At 42.6% G+C, this 18,053-nt stretch overlaps 1 protein-coding gene across 7 annotated transcripts; it reads left to right on the top strand.

Annotated features, from left to right (window-relative positions):
* The first annotated feature begins 2,347 nt into the window (after positions 1–2,347).
* LOC122177598 (OX-2 membrane glycoprotein-like) lies at positions 2,348–17,207 on the top strand. 7 transcript variants are annotated; one of them, XM_042867161.1, is made up of 6 exons: positions 2,348–2,404; positions 5,189–5,270; positions 6,002–6,328; positions 6,958–7,224; positions 8,818–8,934; positions 15,197–17,207. In XM_042867161.1, exons 2-5 carry the CDS (start codon positions 5,198–5,200, stop codon positions 8,928–8,930), a joined length of 780 nt encoding a protein of 259 aa, XP_042723095.1. In that variant the 5' UTR covers positions 2,348–2,404; positions 5,189–5,197; the 3' UTR covers positions 8,931–8,934; positions 15,197–17,207. The 7 variants fall into 7 exon arrangements, with proteins under 7 accessions (XP_042723095.1, XP_042723093.1, XP_042723098.1 ...); XM_042867159.1 differs by lacking the exon at positions 2,348–2,404 and adding an exon at positions 2,754–2,853; XM_042867164.1 differs by lacking the exon at positions 2,348–2,404 and adding an exon at positions 2,875–2,941.
* The last annotated feature ends 846 nt before the right edge of the window (positions 17,208–18,053 follow it).

The following is an 18,053-nucleotide window of genomic DNA, read 5'->3' as shown; positions in this document are numbered from 1 at the left end:
AGCATGAATCAGCTGTACTGTATATTTCTTTCTCAAACCTGAAAAAGTTTTGCATTTTTTGGCACAAACGTTCCTCTTAGAGGAGGTCATTAGCCTAGAAATCAAGGGAAGAACCAAGAAAGGCATTCGCAGCAGAGCTTCCACTGAGAAGGCAAAGGAGAGACTAAAGTTGTCTTTAAGTTGAACTTATTCATGACAGGAGAGATCAGATCTCTTTCACCAGCATACAGGTAGCAATGCAGGTGAAAAAAATAAAAGGAGCAGCACAAATAACTCCAAATTTTAGGACAAGTTACTTCACCACTTTTGTTCTCATTAACTTCTAAGGCTTTATCGCATTGAAGCACTGGTATTGGCTCAGCTACCACCTGCTTTGGGAAAGGCAACAGAGATTGCCAAACTGAGCTGGGATGCAAAAAGGAACAGTTGAAATGACAGCACAGAACAGAGCTGAAAGAGACTTTTGTGTCTTCTTGTTCCATGATGAATATGAAAAGTTTCTATTTTCTGAAGTTGCTGGACTGCTTGGAGTACTTCCCATTTGCCTCCGTCTGCCCTGAGGTTACCTTTGCTTTTTACCTACTACTTCAGAATTACCTTCTCCTTGCTCAGCTCTGGGTTTTGAGAGAAGCAGCTCTTTTACTTTCCAGACCCTTTCATCATTTTCTTTTTTCTTCTTTTTGTTCCGCCAGCCCATTGAGGCAACAGAAAAATGTAGACAAATAGAAAATTGTTCCACCTCAGAAGATATGAGTTGATGGATGATCTAATTGATGACCTAACGAAAAATATTCAAGTCCCTTGAATGTCCCCCTTATCTTCTTGAAGGGCAGAAAGATGTCCTTGGGACTTCCCTACTTCTGCTGCTTTGTTGGCACAAAGCACTTCTGGATAAACTTGTTTTAAGCTGTACAGTCCACAGTTCTCTGAAGTCCCTTCTGAAATCCCCTCAGTTCTGAAGGTAGTAAGTACAGAAGATCCACATACAGAAGATCCTCATAAGGATCATAGAATCATAGAATCGCTCAGGTTGGAAAAGACCTTAAAGATAATTGAGTCCAACCACAACCTAACCATACTACCCTTACTCTTAACAACCCTCCACTAAATCATGTCCCCGAGCACCAAATCCAAGCAGTTTTTAAACACATCCAGGGATGGTGACTCAACCACCTCTCTGGGGAAAAGAAGAAACTGTGTGAAGAATACAGGGACATCAGGTTCAAGCAATAGGCAGCAGAATAGTTGCTGGAGCCCAAGCTTGATTTGGAAATCACTCATTCACAACCCCCCGCCACACACACACGCACACACAAAATAAATAAATAAAAGGACAAGGAATGTCCTCAAGTGGTGCCAGGGGAGGTTCAGGTTGGATGTTTGGAAAAATTTCTTCTCCAAAAGAGTGGCCAGGCTGGCACAAGCTGTACAGGGAGGTGGTGGAGTCACTGTCCCTGGAGGTGTTCAAGAAATGTTTAGATGTGGTACTAAGGGACATGGGTTAGTGGGGAAATAGTAGTGGTAGGTGGATGGTTGGACTAGATGATCTCAGAGATCTTTCCCAATCTTGGTGATTCTATGATGGAAGGAAATCTGAGTCATTCAACCCCTTCCCATTGGAGATGGAAGAAAATGTTGAAGAAAGCTGGTGGCAGAGCCCAGGCTTTGATCTCTTAATGGAAAAGCATGGACTCCAGCATGGTGGTGGAGCTATTTTAATAGTTGCATCCTGCTGCAGGAACCATTGTCTGACCATGTTTATCAGTGTCTTAAAAAAGGATGGGGCTCAATTTTAGCTGGGCTGACAACCACCCTGATGGTCTGATGAAGGCAGCTTCGCAAAGGTATTTTGACAGAGGGGTGAAACTGTGCCAGGATCAGTGTTTTTCCCACAAACAGTGATGTTTTAAAATAGGAAGCCTTCTAGATTCTTCTAACAGAAATATGTAAATTGGTGTGAATGACCTTTCAACAGAGGTGTGAAAGCAACAGAGGTGCGAGCTTGGCGAGGTGTGAAAGCAACAGAAGCAGCAAACAGCAGACACAGGTGGTGACAAGGGATGCTGTTTCTAACTGATCAAATTGAGAAATGAGTTATTTTGGACAAGGCTGGGACAGAGATCTGCTGGGGGAAAGTAAGTGCTCCAGTCTAACAGCAGGAAGCCATTGAGAGTGGCTTTTGTGTGTATGGGAACTGTTGAGTCATGTCCTGATTGAGCACCTGGAGAAAGGACTGGGTCAGCCTGGGAGCACAGGTGAAGGCAGTTCAGCTGTGTGACTGGAAGGAGCCTGGCTGCACCTCTCTTAGACCCCATTTAAGGGCTGACTGCCACGGGGAGGGGGGGAATCTCTAGTTGGTGATTTCTCTTTTGTGTGTTTTCCCTGCAAGCCTAGCTGTTCAGAGGTGGGTGGGTACTTTACCTTTCCCTTTGTAGCATCTTTCTATCGCATTAGTCCATTTGTCATTATGCCTCCTGTATCAGTATTCCGCTGCATTGATCTTTTTGATTGTTACATTTTTGCCACTCCTATTAACCAACAGAGTGATAATAGCGATGACAAAAGCCCACTTCCAACGGTGCAGAGACACATCCAGATGTGAGCTTCTAATCACCACCAAGGAAGTACCCAGAAGACGCTGGGTATCAAAATCAACTTGAAATCGCGCTTAAAATCCGTAGGGATTGCTCTTTGAGCAAGAAGCAATTTGCGCTGGCATACGACTCAGAAAGCTCTGCTGCGTAGCCGGACACAGCAGAGCCGTGGGCGGGAGCTGCCGCCCAGCTGCCTACTTCCCGCCGCGCCGTGCTCGTGCAGTGGGGCCAGTGTGCTCCCTGCCCGCGGGCGCTCGCGGTGAGTACCCGGCCGCTCTCGTGCAGCCGCGTGCGAGGAACGGGGACGGCCGGGAGTGCTGGGGGGAAGAGGGGCGCTCCGCAGCGGGGTACGGAGCGGGGTTCGGGGAGGTGCGGGTGATGCGGAAGGTGAGTGCGTGATCGCAGGTGGAGCTGAGGGATGGGAATGATCCCGCTTGCGCTTTTGAGGACCGGTATGGCGCCCCGGGTGTTGCCGCGAGCGTGGGAATAGTGATGCGTCTGTTATGCAGCTCGTGGGCTGAGCGCTGAATAATTGTTAAAGTTGGGTGGGAAGGGGTATTAAAAGTGTGGGGGGGACCGACAACGGTACAGCTCTGACAGAGCGGTTGTTAGTAACGTGGCTGTGGGGGAACGGGTGCAAGTGAGTAGTTGGGGTGAGTACGGCTTAAAGAAAGATTTGCCCTCTGCTTGCTCTGTCTCATGCGCTAGAATGGACGTGTGACTGAAAGGGACTTTTCGTGACCCAGAAGAGCTGTGCAGTACGTTGGTTCCTCATTGTGCATCTTGTGGTTATGCTGGATAGGAGCCATGGCATGTTAATGACTTTACGAGGTATCGATAGGTGACCGCTCCTGAAAAGGTGCTTTCCTGCGGGCGCAGTATTTATTTCTGTGCTTATAAATGCTTCTATAACAGCAGCGACAGGATCCGAGGGAATGGCATGGAGCTGTGTCAGGGGAGGGGCAGGGGGAAGGGTTTAGAGACAGGGTCTGCACCAGAGGGCAGTGGGCATGAAACGGGCTGCCTGGGGCTATGGGCGCAGCTCCAGGCTGCTGAAGTTCAAGGAGCATTTGAACGCTGCTCTCAGGTATAGGATCTGATTTTTTTAAGTGACTCCTGTGTGGAGCTGGGAGGTGGATTCATTGATCATACAATCCTTAGAGTTGAAAGGGACTTCTAAAAGCCATCTAGCCCCAACTGCCCTGCCATGAATTGATTGTTATGAATCTCTTCTGACTTAGGATATTCTGTGATTTTGTAAATTTTTCTCTCTGTTTTGCTGGTGTTTTTTTTTTTTTTTTTTTTTTTTTGCATATTTTTAGGTATTTCTGAACATCTTAGGGAGGTGCTCTATCACATGGCAAATGCGTTGTTCATTGAGCTTGCTGCTGATGCAGTTGTCTTGTTTCTGACTTCTTGATTTTACACAACTTGATATTACCATTCAGATATTCTTACAGACCAAAACTTGGTTTGTTAACACAGTGAGTTTGAAATGCAAAGGTAGGCTTGCAAAGAGCAAGTACGTTTATGATAACATAGAAATGCTTTACAGTTTCTGTTTTTTGTTTTTCTTGCATGTTACTAAAATCTGACAGAAGTTGCAACTTGTTTATGTTCTTGATAGAAGACACTCCAGAGAAGCATCAGCTAGTTTTGCAGACATTGGCAAGAAGGTGTATGTGATACGTGTTGTAGAGATTTTTTTGTGAAGTAATGTTTGTGTGACACCAGCTACAGTTCCAGGCAGATCCGCAGTTCAGTTGTATTGTGGCAGTATTACCTGATGGAAGTAGTAAGAACAAGTCAAAAGCTGCCTGTTAAGAAAAGCAAGAATGCAACCTTGGTTTTGCCTCATTCCCTCCTTAGAAATATATTCGTGTGTAGGAGGGTGCTATATGCCACGTGGGTTCCTCAGTTCGTGTAATTGAGGATGTTAATGTATGCCGAGATCTCATGAGTGGTCCAGGGCAACTGATGTGTTATGCTTTTAGTCAAACTGCTGGGCACACTGCACAGCTCTCCTCTCAGTGCAGTGCTACAACGTGCTTGGATGGATGATGTGCTAATGGATAGAACATGGTTACGTGCAGTTGTGGAGCAAAATCATTGCCTGGGAAAATCTGAAGGGAGATGTCAACTTTCTTTTTGTGGTTACTTTCTGTCATGAGTGATTTTCTTGTTTTAATAGACCTTTCTACACGATTACATGCAGTGAATCTTTTAGCTGCTTGTGTCAGTCCTTGAGATGCAAGCACCAGGCTTTCAGAAGCGTGTCCACATTAAACATTTTGTTTTACGTGTACCAGTTCATCCATGAGCAAATGCTAAATGAGAGAATAAACTGCTGTTTTCAGTTCTGTCCATAAATGTGGACCTTTGAGGAACAATCCAGAAGGCTACCACCTTTTATAGCTTTCACCTGGCAATTTTTTGCACCACAACTTCAGATCTCTCTCTTCTGTGCAACAGGAGATGGAAAGCTTGTCATTCACCTCAGTTAGTTTGCTTTGTCATTTAAGGAAAACAATAGTTACCATTCACACCATAAACTGATCTATTATTGTCATACATCTCTCATGATCTTTCTCCAGGTGAAGTAGATGCTCTTTTCCAAAATGACTTGTCAAGCCCTGGTTTTGAGTCTGGTTTGTGTTGCGCTTGGAAAGGCAAAAGGTAAGTTGAATTTCGTTAAATCTGCCTACAGATGTTTGGAGAGTTGGTTTCTGACTCCTAAGCCTTCACCAGTCAGAGTAAAGAGCCAAAAGACATGAAATAAGATCACTGGTGCCATTTGACATGCATTAGACAGCTGAGGCGTAGGCAAGTGTGACATAAAGTCTGCTGGATTAGCATTTGGAAATTGGGACATACAGCATCCCATATCTATGGCACTATTTGAGAACCTTTGTTCACTAGAGTTCAGAGCTTCCCATACTGGAACAAATTACAAATTTCTTTTGGTCTCTCTCAAATACACTGCAAACTCTGAAGCTTTGTAGTCTAGAAATTGCCTTTAGCTAGATTTACCCTTCGGTTCTCTGAGAATGGACTTGCACGTGCTTCCTTTGTGTATTGAATCTTCCCCTGGCTTTTAAGAAGTAGAAATTGTTCGTGACTCCACTGAGACTGGGAAGGCATGAGTTGGTATAATAAAACTGAGGTGGGAGTATACAGGGATGGGTACAAAAACAGATATGTATTTTATGTAGCTTGGAATGCACCATATCTTCACCTGGTATAAATCAATGTAACTTGATCTCTGATTCTGGGCAGAGGAAGCTCACATAGAAATATGCTTTAGCTGATGGCATTGTTAATTCTGTGGGTAATCCCAGACTTAAAACAATATCAGGCTTCTGCATGCTTGTAATATTTGCCCATTTCACTATTTCATGTTGCTGCAGTGATTACGCAGACTGAGCAAAGAGCGGTGAAGGTGGGTGACAGCGTGACTCTCAGTTGTGCCCTGACAGAGCCTGAGGACATCGTGCAAGTGACATGGCAGAAAGACTCTGTAAAATCACAAAGTAACATAGCTACGTACAGCAAGTCAGCAGGATTAAAGATTCAGAAGCCCTACCAAGACCGGATGAATTTCACCAGCCTGTTGCTCAACAACACAAGCATCACTTTCTGGAGTGTGGGAATAGATGACACAGGGTGTTACCTGTGCTTGTTTAACACCTTCCCGTTAGGCTCCTTTTCGGGACGTTCTTGCCTTGAAGTCTACGGTGAGATTCTCTGCAAGGATGTGTCTCCAGTAGAAAGAGAGGGGTTTTCTCCTCAGCATTTCCTTGAGAGTACTTAGAAACCTGAGTGGTAGGAGTATCCCTCGGTGGGGAGCGGTTTAGAAGTAGAGCTTTATTGCTGTGAGCAAGACTTTTTTGGTGTTGTATTCAAGCCTATCGTGGTGGCTCTGGTGTTGGGCTGTCCTTGTTTGCTATTTTGTGAGCAACTGCTTAAAAAGTGAGAAATTGAATCTTTGTAAGCCCTAAGCAGTCCTATCTGGAATGTGAGTAGTCCAACACTGCTGCAGATTCCTTTGGGTATTGGCTACACCTCCAGCACTGCGAGCTTTCCTGAGCGTTAGCAGACAGGAGAACAGAAACGGCAAAAAAAAACTGTTTTTCTTAACAAATCATTGCCAAACCTAGACTTTCAGATAAGGTGAAACTTTTAGGGTATATCACTTCCAGGTAAGAGGGGGAGCATTGGGTCTTGGGGGTGATGGCCTAACAGTGTTGCTGTGCCATGAGGCAGTGTGAGAATCCTGTCAGCTTTGATAATAGTTCATCTGCCACTACTATTGCTGGCCAGGTGCTCTTTGTGATGATGGATTGTCTTGTTTGTGTCTTGGAAGGTCTCAATGGATCTATCCATTACAACATTTCAGAAGGTCATCTGATAGCCACCTGTAATGCTATTGGCCTACCAGAGCCCACCATTAGCTGGAACAGTGTGTTCAATTATACATCTACACAGGAGAAGTTCACGTACGATAATGGGGTCGTGTCCATCACCAGTCAACTGAAGGTCTATGACTCTCAGAACATCAGCAAGGAGGACTTGACCTGCAGAGTAAGCAACGAAAATGAAGAAATGGAATTGCCAATAAGTATGAAAAAAAGTAGGTGACTGAGGCCCTTGTTAGCATTCCCTCAGCCTCTGCACTTTGTGTGGTTGGATTGGAGTCTGCTGGGAAAGAGAGAGAGAGAGAGAGTGAAATGACTGTGTGCCAGAGGAGGAGGAAGGGAGCCCTACACTGCACTGTGGGTGGCTTAGATGTTGAAGTGGAAGTTTTGAAATTAATAACAAATTCTCTGTTAGCAACAATTAACCAAATGTTTCAGTTAAACTGATTACAGGTTTTGTTGATACTGCATTCACAGAACCTGTGCGTTATGTTTTAGCTTCTCTGACATTTTTGCTAAGAGACATGCTTATTGCAGTAATGATCAAGGAGAAATGGTATTCCCAGGCAGATAGGTAGGCGATCAGTTCAAGATGCTTATAGTGATGTTATAGGGCAATATTAAATGCAGCAGCGTAACTTCTGAATACTTGATAGCACTGTTTTAATTCTTCTTCCAACATTCTGTTCTGCTGGAAAGGTTTCAGCTCCAGCTCTATGGGTGAGAAGTAGGAGCATGAAAAGCTGAAGTGCCAGCCTCAGTTCACAGAGAAGTGTTAACATAGGTGGTTTAAAATCTGTGTGTGCCCAAATCCAGAGCCTCAAAGGAAAGACCACTTTTCTATTTTGGAAATTAGAAAAATAGGAAGGGCAGATTTGGACTGTGGGTTAGTTCCCGTATTACATGCTTGAGATAAGATTGTTGTATGAAAAATAATAAAGAATAGCATAGGACTGACTTCTAATCTTCTCTGAAATTTCAAAAGGAAATTAGTCCTTAATTCTGAGTGATTAATAAATTCTTTGTTGTGTCTTGAATGCAGTTATTTTGTTTTGGCTTTTTAAAAATTTGTACCTCTGAAAGCAGGAAACAGATATTGCTGTTATTCCTCACTAGGAGAGTGGGAAAGCCCAGCAATAGCTTGTTGCTTTAGTAATCTTTCATGGTTCAGAGGAGATATTCAAAAGAATAGCTCAACCTAGCTGTTTGAAGACTTAATATTTTTTGCTTGATTTGAATAGCTTTTAGTTCAGTGAGCTTTCTTACTGTTATCACTGAGCACTGAATTTGGGCTGTTGTTATTTTGATTAATAACAATCAGATCATGTGGCTGATACCTAACCAGAGAGGGGCATTTACACTAGAATGCTGTTTAGAACTTCTCACAGGCAGTAAAACACATCTGCCTTCTTTTCTGAAAGTTAGTTTGTCCTTTGCAGCAATGTTATATGTCTAATAGTGAAAGAAATCTTTTATTTTACTAACAAAACCTCAGATTCTGGATGAATAAAAGAAAACTTTCTAAAGTTTTAGGACGTGAAATTCTACTTGTATTCCAACTATCATATTGACGTTTTCTGGAAAGCATTGGGCAGTATATTCATCTTTGAAGACAGTGCATACTCTCTTCTAAGAAATTGCTGCTTGCGTATAGCTTAGCCACAGCTTTTGCAAAATCTTAATAAAGAACTGTTGTCATTGAACAGGCATTTCTCTTGGCTTTTTTTTTTCCTCATTTTCTTGGTTAAGTTAGCTTTGTTTCTTGTTTGTTTTCTGCATCTATTTATTTCTTTTGTTGCTCATTGCAGAAGAGGGATTCAGGTTCTTGGGTCTGGCTATTGCTGTGACTCTTTCACTTGTCATCTTGGTCCTGATTCTCATTGCACTGCGTTGGAGGAAGAAGATATGTAAGAGGAGCTGAAGTGGTGAGTTAACTGTGGCATGGAAACCAATGCTTTTCATAGAGCCATTATAAAGTCTGGCTGTCAGCAGGGAAAACTGAAATTTTGCTGAGCAATTGTTATGGACAGTGGGTGGTCATCTGCCAGACTTTACAGTGTGTTTACAATTTAATCAAATTTGCCTCAGTTGTATGTAATTTCAAGAGCTGCTTTTGCACTGTTACCACTGAAAACCAGTACAAGACTACAAGTTGGGGGGGGGGGGGGGGGGGCCGGCCATGGGCAGAGCAAGACATACTGACTATGTTTTGCTTTCTAATGGAAGTCTTTTCAAGTGTATTTCAACAATTTTCTTCATTGTTGTAGAGGGACAATAAAGAATTGAGCGCTTGTCTGCTCAGAATTTTTGGCAGGACACTGAGAATCCAGCTCATGAAGAGTTTTGTGCTCTCAGGGCATGGATATTTTCTACCGTAGCACCTTGATGCATTTTAAGACACAGTGTGGGACGATGGAAAAGTTAGCTCAAACTTGATGTGTGAATCTGATTCCTGAGTAAAGGAGATAATGCTGTGCCTGTAGGTGTGATGACCTTACAGTGAATCAACTCTAGGCATCGCTACTAATAACAGGATAGCAAGGGAGATATTACAGAAAGGGAAGAAAAGACTTCAAAAATCACATGAATTATGGTCATTGCTAATTTTGCTTTTGCATCACGAGATCAGAATGCTGTGCTTGGCTTTAAATTCTATGAGTATGTTTAGAAATACTTTGAGGAGCCAGCAGGCATTAACTGAGTTCATTCTGGAATGTTTAGACACGTGCTTGGTGATGATAATGTGATATAAGTTAAAGAAGTGTTTCCAGGGATGTCAGACCTGTCTATTTTGAACCTGAACCTATGGTGCTTACAGTGAGAAGGGGGTAACCTAGTAAACCTGCTACTGCCAGGGACACACAACTTTTTTGAGGAAAAAAGATAAATGAATACTTTTTAGACCCCTTGTACAACTTCCTAGTTTTATATGGTGTTTGAGCTCTACATCATTCCTATAAACAATTCAGATAAGATTTTCTGACCAATCTGGAAATGAAAGGGCAAAGAGTCGGCTCTGTATTTTGGTTTTGTTTTCAAGGGTTCAGAAAGAAAAGATGGGATGGTTGTAGAAAAGGTGTATCCCTGTTTTAGAAACACCACTTCCAAGCACCAGTGAGCTTGTAATCAAGCAGACCTAGGAGGAGACACTGTGAGGCAGGGTGACCTGACAGGGGGCTGTAGTCATCCTCTGGAGTAAGATCAAGGAGTGATGGCTCATGCCATATAAGGCCAACTTGTTACATACCTGCACCCTTATGCTGTGGCTGCAGCAGGTGGCTGAAGCAGGAGTGTGAGTTGGACCAGGTTGCTTGTGTTTAGATGAAGCTGAAGTTGCTAACTTACCTTCTGCTATGATTTTGGCCCTTAGATATTAGCAGTTCCCTTTGTGGTTCCAGTGGTGATGTGTAAGGGGACCACTGCAGCAGGCAGCATGGTTAGCTTCACCTCAGGTTCCCAATGCCCTACACCACCACAGGTTCCCTACCTACACCATCTGCTGTGCATCAGAGGGGAAACTTACTTCAGCATCATTTATCAATGGATGCAAGCTGGTTGTATTAGGGTTTATCAACTGCAGCAAGATTTGCGATCTTCATTTGTTGGTGTTCCTTCTCATTTATGATGGGTTTGGTTAACTCTAGTGCCAAGATGTAACTTATACAGTGGAGCTGGAAGTCTTACATTCTCTGTTCTTTTAAAGTACTGTGCCTTGTTTAGAGCGTTACCACTCACAGCTACCAGGTTGTAATGAGGAAATCCATTCCGTATTCTTACCTCAGCTCTCACTTCAGCCCCTTGTATGTTTTTGCACGGGCTTATTTTTTTCTTTGGTGGTCTGTGAGGTCTGTGTATGTTCCTAAAGCACAAAGATTTGTATGAAAGAAAGTGGCACCTTCCAGGTAGTAAGTTTTATCCTCTGTTATCCTCAGATGGTGTTGGAATGAGGAATAGTACTTACACACATAGTTCTGACCATGCTTCTGTTAACAGTCTAGCAGAGAGCTGAAGTAGCACTGTCTGGAGGATGCCAGTGTCTGGGGCTTCAATGCTTCTTTTCATTCTGCACTAGCTAAAAAACAAGGCCTTTCCAGTTTTATTAAGATGCCTTTTTTTGCTTTCCACTAGAACACTGACTTTTTATCTGTGTGGCTGGGGACTCCATCAAAGTTTCTCCTTTCTCTTTCTGCTTCTCTGAGAGGTTTTTTTGCTTCTTTTTTTTCTCCCTTCTCCCCATGGCAGACACTTGAGAATAGAGTGAAGAGATGAAGTTCAAATATGTCCCATCCCTCAGATAAGCCTTAGGTACCAGTTAGAAAGTACATATGTATTTTGGTTCTCTGCAGAAGCATCCTGAGTGAAACTTCTTCACAAATCCTTTCATGTTTCTGAGTAAGTGACTTTTTGACAGACAATGAGCAGCTTTGTGATAAGAATCAATGCCAGAGCGTTGGAGAGCTTGCGTCTTCACCCTTGGCTAAGCACAGAAGCAAACTAGATGTGCTGTTACTCTATAAAGGGCAAAGAGCAGGATGTGGTGAATCACCTTTCTGCAGATGGAATTCTGCTCACACTAGTGGTTTGTCACTGCCACACGTGTATGTTCAAAAAAAAAAAAAAAGCTGCACCTTTTCCTAAGTGATTCAGCTTACTGTAGAATGAACTGTAAAGCAGTGCAGTCAACAAACCAGCTCACTGGACTGAAGCAAAATAAAGGCTCTTAGACTCAGTAAATTCCTGTGGCTCACCTACCTCATGCATGTCTCAACCTGTATGCTTTCCTCAGCATCCGCTTGTTTTTCCAAGACCTGCTGGATGTTCACATTTCAGCCTGGCCAGCTGAAGCTTTACAGTCAGTTCTCAGGAGCTAGCAGTCTCTGGAGGGGATTAAATTCCATGCAAAGGGTTCTCCGGAGATTTGTGGCTTTCTGGGGCTAAGTCTGTTTCACATACGTCTGCAGATACCATCATTGTTGTTTTTTCTTTTAGCATTGGTATCTATGTAGGAAAATTTGAGCTCCATTGGGTTACAAATGCATGTTTTGCCACATACAGAGTTTTGGAAATAGTACATTTGTGTTTAAAAAGCCATAATAACAGGACAAGAATTCTTGGAGTTTGTTATTGAAAGGTATGATGACTTAAGAGGCTGAGCAGATTAGGAAGGCCTGGAAGAATAAAACATGAAGAGTCATAGAAGAAAAGGCTAGATCTGATTTAAAAATCTGTTCTGTAGAGAACTTTTGCATGGTAATGAGGTTCTCTGGTTTGGAAATTGAAACGTTGAAGTTTTCCTTTGTGTGAAAATCTTATGAAATTTATATTTCATACAATTATGTACTTTATTAAGTATTATAATCCTCATTTCAAAAGTAGTGCTGGTCTCCCCACTACAAGAAAGAAGTTGAGGTCCTGGAGTGTGTCCAGACAAGGGCAGCGAAGCTGATGAGGGGTCTGAAGCACGAGTCCGATGGGGATTAGCTGAGCAAGCTGTGATTATTCAGTCTGGAGAAAAGGAGGCTCGGAGGAGACTTTATTGGCCACTACAACAGCCTGAAAAGCTGTTGTGAGGTGGGAGTTGGCCTCTTCTCCCAGGTAACAGTGACAGGACAAGAGGTTATGGCCTTAAGTTGTGCCAGGGGAGGTTCAAGCTGGATGTTAGGAAACATTTCAGGAAGAGTGGTGAGGCATTGGCCCAGGCTGCCCAGGGAGGTGGAGGTGTCACTGTCTCTGGAGATATTCAAGAACTATGGATGCAGCACAGAGGGGCATGGTTAGGGAGGCATGGTGGTAGTGGGTTGGTGTTTGGTAATTGATTCTATGATTCTGTGACAAACCTTTGTGAGAATATGGCTAACAGATGTTGAAGAGATGCTTTGGCTTGAAATGCCTGGAATGTTACGTGAGCACTATAATACAGCGGAAATATCTTTGAAGCACCAACTATAAATTACTAACCTGAATAGGAATTAAAGGTTCCTTAATTATTATTTTTTTTAATTTCTGGAGTTGCTGAAAATGATACAGATTCAGCCTTGTTAAGCTGCCAATGGTATCTTTGCTGGTCAGATATAATACATAGTTAATAAAAAATCAAATTTTGGGGGCTGAAGGTATCCCAGAAGTCTGGGAAATATGGAAGTGTTGTGCATTGGATTCCAGTTATTCAGGAAACTTTCCAGCAACAAGCACTTGTACAGACTCGCTATTTTTCTGTCGTGTTTCTGTTTACAATAAAGAGAATTATTTTTGGAGTATTCTCAAGTACTTATTTTTGGGAGGGTTGTGTGTTGGCTTAAGGTTATGCAAGTTCTCATTTAATTGGTATGACTTGTTTGTTCAGTGTGCTTTGACTCACTGCTGTGCTTTTTTTTGTAAGAGTGGCAAACCTGATAGTTATGAACAACATGGGAAGAGGTTGGTCTTAGGAGACTTCTCTGAATAGTTTTCCTGAACTGACAGCTGAATATCAGTCTTTCAGAGGATGCACAGCCAGCTATGCCCATGGGAATGGTCTCTGGATACTGTGGCATTCCGGGGGGGAGGTTAGTCTATGGTCACATTGGTTCCCTCTCCTGTGGCTTCACTGTGAGCAAAGGATTCTATTTGCAGCTTCATTCCTTTTCACTTCTTAACACTAAATAAAAACACAAAACAAAAACCCCCAAAACCACAGCTTAAAAAAAATACAACCAAAATACAACGTAACCAAGAAGACTTAAATAGCCTTAAGAGAAAAACAAAAAGGGCCAATACAAACACTCATCAGCAGAGTGGTAATTTAGAGGCCATCATGTGCAGCTGCCCAGAAAGTTTCATGACATAGCTCCTGTTTGATAGTAAGTCATTTTAAAATTGTTCTGTTCACAAAAGCGCACCTGGCTGTACTTTCCAGTCTGCTCCATACAGAGAGCAGGCTGTGGATGCTCTTTGGAGCATCCCATCTTTTAATATTCTCTGCTTAAATCACTATGGGCAGGAGAGCTGATACTCTCTCTCTTTCCCATCGTGCTTTCCTGTAATGTGTTCCTTTTGCTGGAGGAGCACAATTTTCATCCTGTCTTCCATCGTGGAGAGCAGTGAGCAAGGAGACCTCTCAAAATTGTCTTGCCTCACTGGAGGAGAGGTGCTTTGGCATGTGCTGCTAAAAATGGCCCTCTGTCTGCAGAGGCCTTTGCTAGGTGTGACTACCAGAGTGTCTATTCCATGCACCATATCTGCTTTTACTTCCCCATGAAATGATTTCCCAGTCCTTCCTCCTTCTTTTATGCAAACAGTAGAGCATTGTGTATAACCAGAGAATGGCCAGCATTTGAAAAGGCTGATAAATAGCATTCCTGTGAAACATCATTTGGCTGCTTGAACTTCTTGTTCTTGGGGAATCAATTTTAAATTCTGAAATGTTTTTCCTTTTTTTTTTTTTAATAAAAAAAAAAAAAAAGCAATTTTAGCTGTAGACAGTGTTATTGGACAAGGAGGTGGAAACCTTTCTTAGTCCTCTACGCAGAAAGCAAGGATGGCAGGGCTTCTATGTTTCACGTCTCTACTAAATCTGTTAGCTGTCATTTTCTAAGTAGGTTGCTATGTTGTCTTGTCTTTTGGATACATTACTTGTCACTGAAATGAGAGCAAGTGGTAGGCTAGCCATAAGCCCAGTGTGTTTAAAAACTAAGTAGTTTTGCAAGTCTTTTCCATTGTGATTTTTCTAAGCGTTGTTATTATTACATGTGTTTAATAGAGCTGTCCTCTGATTCATAATCATAATATGTACTTCAGATCAATGTTTTGCAAAATCTGCAATATTGTTTGAATGGGTGTTCATAATTTTAGTTTAACAAAAAGGAAGTGTAATAATTCTACCTATTCCTTTGCAGTTGTATTTGTAGGAAATAGAAAATATTTTTTTTTTTCCCAGTACTTAGTTTTATAATATGCAAATTGATTTATACTAATCCTGGAAATTTATCATGCTGTACTTGCTGTGTCTTGCTTGGAAATGCTTGCTTATTTATGGTCTTCTGTTTAAACGTGTAGTAAGACCTTGCATTCAGGTGCCAGTGTGGTCCATCCAAAAAGGGTTGTGGCAGTTTTCCACTTTCAGAGTGATGCAAGCAAATGACTCTCAAGCCATACTTACTATGAGCCTCTCTGGTTCATCCTTTTTCAGCTTTTTTCTTTGTTTTCTAGGATTGCAGAGGATTTCCATTCATCTCCTGGATCATTACAGCCTAGCATCCTGAAGTCAACACTAAAAGCAGAGACTTGCATGACTGGAAGGTAGCAGCAATGAAAGGAAAACACATCAGGACCAAAGCTCTGAGCTCTCTACTCAGCATCTTCATTGCTGAAAGACTGGCAGGGTGTTTGATTTCTGATCTAAAGACTACATCACGAGGAAGAGGACCAGAGGGAATGCTTAGTCCTCTCTTCTGCTGCCAGACGATATCTGCTCTGCTTATGCTGTTCCTGGTACTGCTAGTCTGCAAATGTATTTGCTTTCTTCCCATGGAAGCTGTGAGCAATCTGGAGGTCCTCTTCAGTGTGTAACTGCTCTCAGTAAAGAGCTGGAGGGATTATTTTACTAATAGTTTTCTGCATTGTTACGCTTTGCGACTCAGCGATTCATCATTTTCTTCCTGCCGTCTCCTTTTCTTTCTTACCCAGCTAATGCAGCTCCTTGCTCTTCATTGAAAGTGTCAACAGCTGTATTTCTGAGCTACCTCTAGAAAGATCTGCTGCTGGAGGTCTCAAACCACACCAAATCTGCCAAAATTATTGGTAAAAGGTCAGAAGGATTCCAGTCAGGCGACAGATTAAAGGCAGTAGCAGTCATGGTTGGGAAAGAAGTGTTTTCAGTAATTTATTTTATATGGCTTTCTTTCAAATCCTGTTTTGGTTTGTTTGTTAGTTAGTTGATTATTTAATATGTAAATGAGGAGAAGATTGAAACAAAGCTCAGTAGTGGAACTACTGTCATACCTTCCTTTATGTCTGCTTTGCTGTCATTCTCTCTGCCTTCTCATGCAGTGCTGTTAATGCCCCAGCCTGTTGCTTGCTTGCTTGTCAAAAAGCATGGACTGGCCTTCTTGATCATCCTCGTGGTCATCTGATACGCTGCTCCATCTCTTGTCTCTGTCTATTCTTGTTGCTTGTATTTAAGCAAAGACAAATTGTTCTGTTTGCCAAAGGCAATTATTCCTTACGTAGACTTGTGTGGGATGTTACACCCTAAGCTAACTGTGCTATGGCACTGTGGATTTAGCAGGATCAATGGAAAGTTTTAACAGAAGCTGAATTTGTTGCTTTGCTATGATTTTGATGGCAGAGGAAGGCATTGTGTTCCTCTTAGAAACTGAGACCTGACTGCTTCTGCTGCAGGTAGAATCAGAGCCTCTCCAAGTTTTTTTGTTTTGTTTTGTTTTCCCCTCTGATTGCCAACCTGTGTCTGAAGGTCTGATCATTTCCAGGCTTGCTCCCATGTTTGCCTGTCTCACTTCCTCTCCCTGCTGCAGCATGGCTCTGGGAGCATCGAGCTCCCTGCACTGCCTTGCACCCGTCTGATTTGCAGGGTGTCAGCACTTAGGAATGCCTCTGCCTCCCTGGGCCTATCGTGTACCTCTGGCTGTGCCAACTTCATGGACCATGTCTCTGGCAGAATGGATGGATAAAGGGACTGCAGGGGTCCTCTATTAATTTCTCCTCTACTGATGAGCACTGACGTTTAAAGTCTTGCTCAGTCTTTGTTCTGTCTTAATATTTGTCTGTTCCTCAGGATCACTGCCAGTCTTTTGGGTTTAAGTAGTGTTTGTGCATCTGAACTGCTCTATCTCATGAGACATGTGGAGGTTAAGACTGTGCTTCCTCACACGTGTGTGGAATGGTTGGGGCTAGAAGGCTGTGGAGGGCAGCTCTGGAGGTGTCTGGCACAAACCCAAGTGCACAAGCCGGCTAAAAAGTCAACAGAGAAGTTTAGCAGGAGCTAAATTCTACATTTCAGAACAGAGTTATTATTCTGGCTGGACTTCTACAGAACAAATGACTTATAGAGTGGCTGCCTCTCTAGGGCCAAAAAAAAGTGTGTGGTTATGTCTGTGTGTATCACTGACCATGAGTGTTGATGTTGACGAGCTGCTGTGCAGGTGCAGTATGACTTATTTATCTGTATAAATAACTTCAATAAATTTACTTGGTAAAAATACTTGATCCAGTTCAAACACCAACTGCTCCATAATTTTCTGCTTATAGATTTGCAATACCTGAAATCTTCATTTTTAAATCCTAGATCTGCTGAGGTGTTGGTTGGCTCACCAGTTGGGCTGAGCTGTGCTCATGGGTGGGGTAGGAACTAAGCAATTGGGGCTGCAGGGTTAAATGACCTTAGGGAAACTAGACTAGCCACCCTGCACTTCACAAAAGTTAACAAATGCAGAACAGCAGCCTTCCTGAGGTAAACCCCAAGGTCGTGTATAAGATGCTTTTTTTGGCTGACAGCCCATTTCTCAGAACCTTGTGAGACATTTGCTTTTATTCTGAAGTCACAATGAATGTCATTCCTCCAGCTGTGTCCTCTCTTTGTGTGCTTTTGTCCCTGGCATGCAAAACGAAGCTACTATTCTAAGTCTTCAGTTGTGCTAACTGAAGGGACAGGAAGGAGCAGGCTGTGCTAGAGATAACAATGTGCATGTGTGACTGATGATGGAAACAGTAAAACCTTAGCAGGCAGAGCTTGGCTTCTAGGAAAGAGAGTTTGTGAAAAAAAAGTATTGCATTTGTTGAGAGTACTGGGCTTTTATTCTTGTTCTTGCACTGACCACCAGCCCGACATCAGGCCAGCTGCTTGAGGTGGCTGTACAACTGCATTTTGCCTGTATCCTAACATCATTTTTCACTGATCCATTTGCTTTGTAAGTGTGCTAGTAGCTGTCCTTCTCATTGTTCAACATAACAAGATGTTATGCTGAGCAGGAGGAAATGCAGGATAATTTTAGAAGCTAAGAGGATGTATGATTGTGTGTGTGTGTGTGTGTCTGGATTTCTTTTTTTA

This window comes from Lagopus leucura, unplaced genomic scaffold (assembly GCF_019238085.1).
Source record: "Lagopus leucura isolate 7727_CA_CO unplaced genomic scaffold, USGS_WTPT01 Super-Scaffold_100001, whole genome shotgun sequence".
Lineage (NCBI taxonomy): Eukaryota > Metazoa > Chordata > Aves > Galliformes > Phasianidae > Lagopus > Lagopus leucura.
Note: the sequence above shows the minus strand (reverse complement) of the source record. Positions and strands in the feature narration are given on the sequence as shown.